An 8,080-nucleotide genomic window follows, 5' to 3' on the forward strand; every position below is an offset into this window, starting at 1 on the left:
TCCTTTTTTAGTATGAAACTCTTAGAATGCATCCTCTCAAACTCACATAATATCTTCTCAAACGGAAAGGATGAAGAATTTCTCTCACTTACTATTGCGCCCTGTGTCTTGCGAGCATTTCTTTAAGGAAACGGTAATATGATAAAGAAATCACATTTATACATTTGATCTAGTAATTAATTTGTATGTATGTGTATGAACATACCTAAATACTACTTTGACATTGTTTTAGCATGCAACTATGGTGTTCTTTACCCAACCTCTCCCATGAGCTAACATGTGTACACCATATGTTTTGTGGCTCATGACCACCAAGTGCACAATTTTAATGATTTTCTACATGGTTGGATTATATATCCGCAACCAACATTTTATTATTTTTTATGATGAGTTATCTCTGATCGTGGATATTTGAGATTTTGAAATTGTGGGTGACGCCTTTGATAAACAAGCAAAATTCAACATGCCACAAACTCCCAATATCACCTCAATGAACATACCAAACATCCAAACATAGCTCTTCAAAACATATTATAAAGTGTAAAATTATCAACATGTCGTATAATGTTGTTGATATTAAAAAGTTTCTCTTTTTAGTGGTAGTGCCTTGGCTACTTCTGAAAAGCTAGTCATGTATTAGAGCCTATAACATAAAACTGACTCCGGTCTTGACAATCTTTCTTAGATTTCTAAACCTATTTCATAATGACTACATATTTCTCAAGAGTAAGAGGCAATGCATCACTTGTGCTTTGCACGTAATGTCTTGTTTATTCAATATATAGTGTATAGAGGCCATTGCCAATATGTGACGCGGAAATCCAACAATCAAGGTAATTCATGTTGACCCCTTTGTCCTCATGCACCGTTGGTTCAATTGAAAAACCTCACTTATGAGATAGGCTTGAAGAATTGCCTGAGCCGAAGTTTGACAATAACAATATTTTAAAATATTGTAGTTATTATCCTTAATCATCACCTCAAACTATACAATCACCGTCAATTATACCCATTGTGGACACAATATAAAAGGGAGGCAAGTTATTCAAAGTAATCACACACATTATCACAGATATACAAGGTCACCTTGAATAAATCACACACACATCACTCTTAATACAAGTATGGCCAATCTTTTTAATAAGAAGGGAAAGGTGTTCTTGGTGCTTGTCCTACTAATATTGTTGTTTAATAGTATCATGTTAACTACACATTTTAATGCTACCGCTGCATCCACGTACAACCGGTAATTATATTGTGATTAACATAATACAAGACAATTGAATATCTTAAATAAGTGTTGTGGAGTTTTGTTTCTAATTAAGATTACAATTCACTTAAGCATAAGAGCAAATAAGTTAATCTTCCTTTTATACATGAAAATCATAGAAATTTATGAGAACTAGACAACATAATTAGATTCAAAGGATTTAGTAGGAAACATAACAATTCATGCAATATCCATATATCGAACCTTGTTTTTTTTGTTTGATTTGTAGGTAATACTAACCATACCTAGGAAATGTGAGGCACTGATACTCTAGTTGTGACTTTCTTTTATAATAACACATATACATAGACATACACACAATAGTCTCGATAGTGGACTCAAGGATTAATTACACCATGTAATTTAGTTAGAGATGTGGTCATCTATAACAACCTAATAATGCAGCAAAAACTTAAAAGATAACAATGCCCTTTGCTTTAAGTTAAGCATTAATATGGCCATAACTTTAATTTCACAATGTAATGTACAAAACATCTCATTAAGTTGACAAAATGTGACATTATGGATACATATAAAGTGAAAATTGGATGATGTGGCAAAATGTTCTCTCATATCATACACCACATGAGAAATGATCGTGAAAGCTAAACTTATAGAATGGAATAGAATATGTATACAATCTCTTCTGAAGATATACTATGGAGGTATATATTTAGGGTAATATTGTGATAGAGTAGGTAGAAAACAAGGAAGCTCATGGATATATATATATATATATATATATTTCCAAAAAAGAAGCTCTTGGATATTGCCAAAATATAGCCAATGGTTGAGCTAATGTAGTAGTGGAGCTTGTGTGAAAGCCTTAACTTGAAATTGTAGAACAAGCTTTTCACATGGAAAAAGCCGAAACTTCCCAAAACTTACTTTCTTCCGAAAAAAGGCATGCTCATACCCAAATGGTTTTTTGGGGGTAAGAAAATGAAACTTTAGAAGTTCTCTAGTTTGGGAATATGTATACACATAGACGAGACCATTGACATCCTTCAAAGTTAGTAAGACACATAGAGAGCCAATGCTGGCTCTAGTTGTATCCAACTAGTTTTTGGGAACCTCAATCACTCTATAGTTTGGGAAATGGGTGAGATTGTTAAGTTTGATATGGAACTCATAATACTATGTGCAGGATTGATAAATGTTGGAGGGGAAGCAGCAATTGGGCGCAATCTCGGACGAAGCTAGCTGATTGTGCCATCGGCTTCGGTAGCAAGACGACGGGCGGGAAAGGCGGGAACTACTACGTGGTCACCAATGACGATGACGATGATGAAAACCCCACGCCCGGGATGCTTCGCTATGGCGTGATTCAGAAGGAAGCCCTATGGATCTACTTTGCAAAGAGCATGACCATCACGCTCAAGTCGGAGCTCTTCATAGCGAACGACAAGACTCTCGATGGCCGGGGGGCCAATGTCCACATCGCCGACGGGCCGTGCATTACGGTTCAAGAGGCGAGCAACGTGATCATACATGGGCTTCACATTCATGATTGCCGTGGCGGAGGCTCCGATGGCGATGCCATACGCGTCTTCGCATCGAGCAATGTGTGGATCGACCACAACTCGCTCGCTTCTTGTGAAGATGGTCTCATCGATGTCAGCCATGCCTCGTCGCTCATCACGATCTCCAACAATTACTTCTCCGATCATGACAAGGTCATGCTTCTCGGGCACAGCGACACCTATTCTGCCGACTCCGCCATGAAAGTCACCATTGCATTCAACCGCTTTGGTGCGGGCCTAGTCCAGCGTATGCCAAGGTAAACAACAATTCCTATACAGTTGTAGTACTAGGGTTTAACATCTTTCTTGGTTTGGATTTATGATCCTTCATTCTTAAATTTAGATGATTGTACAAATCTACCGAGTGTGCATGTCATGATGGAATGACTATAAATTTATATGTGAAGGTGTCGTTTCGGATACTTCCACGTTGTCAATAACCAATATGATGGATGGTCGAATTACGCAATCGGGGGGAGCGCCGCCCCGACAATTCTGAGTCAGGGAAACTACTTCCGGGCATCTACCAACCTTAAGGAGGTGAATAAATAAATACTCTAATCATAATGTATCTGGATTTAGATGAGATTTTCAACATCCACAAGTAGTTAAGCAACCCATTTTATGCTTAACCACATCATTCATTACTATGGAAAATTCTTGATTCCTCTTTGTAGCTTGAGACCACATTCATTACTATGAAAACATGTGTCACTTGACTTCCAAAACACACCCTAATACATAAAATTCTAATGCCATTCATGCTTTCATTGTTTTAACTTTTAACACCCCAAGTACTGAGCTACTACTACTTGTGACATGCCCCGCGTGCCACGCACAGGTGACCAAGCGTGCCGATGCGACTACCTCGGTGTGGCAGAAGTGGAGGTGGAGATCCATCAACGACACTTTTGTCGATGGGGCCTACTTTGTTCAGTCGGGTACCGATTCCGATGACGACAACACAACATTGCAAGGTAATGGCAAGTTCGCCTCGTATATGACAGCATCAGCCGGAGCCCTCTCGTGCACCACGTCCTCAGTTTGTTAAGCGAATGTTTAGGGTTTAGGGTTTAGGGTTTACCCCTACACCCTCTCCCATCAATGAAATCTATGTCCGTGTGGCCCTGACCCTCTAATGGCCCTCTGACTTGATGTAATTGTATGTACTTATCACAAAACACACCCAGTATTACTACAGTTATATAAGTTGGGGTAACCTATAGTTTGCTTCCACAAATTATGTTGCCAACAAACCAAACTCATAAAAGTATAGCTCTGCCATTTGCATAAAGGATGGAAAATAATTAAGATATCAAACCAGATTAAGTTTACTACTTTACAATGTCATAATCAATACATTTACATGTTGGATATGTTGCAAATAGTGCTCCTTGTGTCCCTTATCATTTCAATTTGGTTTTCTAAAATAACCTTAAAACTTTGTAATGTCCCTATATAATGCTATGTATGATTTTTAAATATGTTACCTCCTTGAAATGGGCGTTCTTCACATCTTATTTTGAAATTGGGTTTCTCGTAAATCTCTTTTTTAAGCACATACCTAAGTTTCTAACTAGAAGCTAAAATTAAGCCAACCCAATCGTTCCATGAATTTCTGTCAAAATAACAATAGGCACTCTTAAGGTCATCAAAACCCTTCTAAGGAGACCTACACCACTGTGGTTCTCTTCTTCATTAGTGGAGACTTTCAAACCACTTCTTGAGGATTATCTTCTTTCTCACCAAATTTGAGGCCACATTCATGGAGATCTAAAAAACGTCAATGGACCTTACTTAACAAGCTATTATCTTACAACCAATGTTATGGGAAACTTGAATACATGCATTTGAGTTTTGTCAAATTGCATGCATTATCTAATAGAACCCGACAAAGAAGTTAAATTAGCATGTTAGACTCTAACATGACATTAAGGTCGTCTTTCTTAATCACACCAAAATGAACTACCCTACACGAGGCTATTACCCATGTTGTGTGGGGCAAAACTTATTGTTCAAGTTTGATATGGGGGAAATATTTTACTCTATCACATTATCCTTGGTTCATTTGTTGATGCCTACCACCCCTTCCCTACTAGCCAATTATGCGCTCACCCCTAATGAGGCAATGGATGTTGACAAAGTTCGGTTTAAATCCATAAAGACCATTCAAAGAAACATTGTTGTGCTGACAAACTTTTCTTGTTTCACAATATGTTTGGGCATATCATCCGTTTTTCACGTGAACAAGTTTTTGTGTGCAATGGTAAAACAACAATGTCAAACTATATACTGCACATAAATGTTAACATTGTGGGACTTTTCTAACAATAGGTCATACATGGAGCTTTATAAAATTTGGTATGTACATTGATAGTAGCTTTAGAATCCTACATTGTTCACTTTGAAGCTATATATTGATCTCTTGGATAGAGCTATTTAGGCCATATTAAACATTTCTTGTTCTCAATGTAATCTACATTTGTGAGGTTGTTCCCTCACCTTCCATTTGGATAGTTGCCAACTCCAACCATTTTCTCTCATTTCCACGAACCTCTTTTGATTAATATTATTATGTGAGTTCCTAGTTGGTTGACACTCTAACAACTTTCATTTCCTTTTAGTGGCCTCTCTTTTGGCTGATGTCTCTTCTACACCTATTTTGGGGAGCCATCTTAAGCCAATTACTAATCCAATCAATCTTGATTCCATAATCCCTTTTTGGGTAGATGAACCTACTAGATTATTATTGGTAACGATCTCGCCAATTACGTCAACATATTTAAACACACGATGACCAACTTGTTTGAAGGCTACATTGATAAGATAACTATGTTGTATCGAGGGGACATCCTACTTCTATAAGGGAAGGAAGAGAAACATAATAAACGTGTCTAGATTTTCCTTGTGAGACTACATCAACTCAACCTTGATATGAAAATGTGAAGAGCATGTGAAATCGATGAAATCTCAGTGTCTCCTTGCAAATTTCAAATAAATTATGTAATCTCCACCAATAAACTATAAAATACAATTGAATAAAATGTGATTTTGATTTATTAAATTCCTAAAATTAGACCTTTGCATTACATTAAATGAAATAAAAATATGGCTTTATTAATTAAACATTAGTTGTCTTTGCGTGTTCTCATATTGTGCTCTTTTCTTGAGTTGTGTTCATGTGCTCCTTTCATGAGATAATTTTGTGAGGGGGGAGATTTTGTATGTTGAAGAATTTGGTAGATGAAGGGTGAGTTGTGGTGTGGAGATGTTGACATAGTGGGAGGGAGAGCGAAGACTAGTTATTGTAAGTCTAATGAGCACAAGGAGTGGTGCAAGACTTTTGAGCGTAGGGTACAAGATTGCACCCTAGTGACTTGGGTAGGGAGATTTGGATGAAGGTGAATTTGTACGAAGATGGAGAATCTGAAGATAGAAACAAGAAGGTAAAGATGGAGACGAAGTAAAAAATGCAAGCACAAGGCAATCACTTTTTGCCAAGAAACAACGAAAAAAGAACTCACTCTAATGAGCTCTTATATTTATAAAAAGAGGGGACACTTTGTTTAAGGTTGATTTGGTAAAGGAAATAATGTTGTCGAAACAAAATTCTTAAATTGTCATGATGTGAGGAGCGTAGATAAGGAAATGGGTTCACCTAAATTTATATATAAGGGATTGACGTATAGGGCATAAGAAGAGAGAGAAGGCCATGAGACAATATGAAATAAAAAAAATAGAAATATATAGGTCAATCATCAAGAGCTTATTCTAGGAACGAAAATGTCCAAGGTTCACCAAGCGCTTGAGGAAAAGGGGTACATGCAGGTGAAAAACGAGGTGCATGCTAAAAAAAGAGACTTACTATTTTTATTTGCATGTCCTCCTAAGGCCTATAAAAGAGAGAGGAAAGCTAATTGCTAGGTGGAAAAATTTTGTATCAAGGCAGACGCACCACTAAAATCTCGAATGCCCTTAGAGTTGCAAATCAAGAGGGTGTTAGACATCATCGACGACAAGAGGCAACAAAGCAACTGGTTTTCTAAACAAAAATCAAGGATATCCCTCCAAAGCTCTACCGTAAATCAAACATCCCTCACTCCTTTATCTATCTACCCCTTCTAAGCCACTCCATGTAATGGAGTCGAGATAATCTTGTTGTATAAGTTGAATTAAACCTTTGATGTATTTTCTTTATACCCATATAAAGTTAAGTTTTGTATTTATATTATCTAGTGCTATTCATTATTGAGGATCATGTTCGATTTTTTGGCTAGTGATCTCGAGTTCAATGTGCGATGTTACATTATTTGTATACATTTGCAAAAAGACGAGTTCTCAAATTATTGTCTTGCGAAACTCACACCATAATAGAAAAGAGCTCATTGCATGGTTTGTGCCAAATCTTTCGGAATGGGATTTTGATCACCAGTTGAGAAGTTTGAGCCTTCTCCACCTCAAACTTTTCTCTTCATCAAACATTGTCCACGTCCAACCTTCTCCACATCGAACATTCTCCTCATGGAGGCTTCTCCACCTTGAGCATTCTCCTATTCCAACATCTCCTCTAATGCAGGATAGGGAAATAAAATAACACTATAAGACTGTAGGCCTAATGTGCCACATAGATATATTTTCTTTAAGGCAAGAATCAAACCTTGAACCTATAAAGTTAGAAGTATTATATTTACCAAAAGGACAATTATTACTAAGTGTGATTTGTAGATATATCATATTTGCACAAAAATTATTAAGACAAACCTTTTGGGCATTGTGTCACGACACAATGAGTCCACATTGAACCAGATATCAACAAGCAGACTGAAGTCCAATACAACAACTCGATTCTACAACCAATCCTCTATTGTTCAAGTCGTGGTGGTCCAACTCACCTTTCACATGCACAGGCGTAACTTCGTGACAACATCCAAATTACTTGATTTGGTTATTTACATATGTTAGGAATATGTCCCTCCTGTGGGAGGAGCCGATTGCTCGGTTGAGTTAGAGTCGATTGTTGATGACAAGGAGTAGCCGACTGGTCGGGCTGAGAGCTGATAATCGATGAAAAGGAGAGTCGACTAAGAGAGTCGACAACATTGTATAAGTGATCCAAGTCGACGACACGATTGGCTAGTCAGGCCGACCAGATGGTTGACGACAAGGCCTATTAACTGTTACTGTTATTACTATAATAATCGGAATTATAGTAGTAGAGGCTACATTTGTAAATAGCCCATATGGTGTATAAGTATAAATACACTTAGGGCAAACTTAGTGTAGAACA

The 8,080-nt window shown here is 37.4% G+C and overlaps 1 protein-coding gene across 1 annotated transcript; it reads left to right on the plus strand.

The window, feature by feature from the left end:
* The first annotated feature begins 1,046 nt into the window (after positions 1 to 1,046).
* On the plus strand, positions 1,047 to 4,169 carry LOC147860684 (putative pectate lyase 16). Its single transcript, XM_087323530.1, has 4 exons — positions 1,047 to 1,246; positions 2,418 to 3,050; positions 3,201 to 3,333; positions 3,635 to 4,169. Exons 1-4 carry the CDS (start codon positions 1,125 to 1,127, stop codon positions 3,842 to 3,844), a joined length of 1,098 nt encoding a protein of 365 aa, XP_087179656.1. The 5' UTR covers positions 1,047 to 1,124; the 3' UTR covers positions 3,845 to 4,169.
* The last annotated feature ends 3,911 nt before the right edge of the window (positions 4,170 to 8,080 follow it).

The sequence above is a fragment of the Azolla caroliniana genome, unplaced genomic scaffold, assembly GCF_043228905.1.
Source record: "Azolla caroliniana isolate FFs.n. ecotype wild unplaced genomic scaffold, voAzoCaro1.0.p SCAF_8, whole genome shotgun sequence".
Lineage (NCBI taxonomy): Eukaryota > Viridiplantae > Streptophyta > Polypodiopsida > Salviniales > Salviniaceae > Azolla > Azolla caroliniana.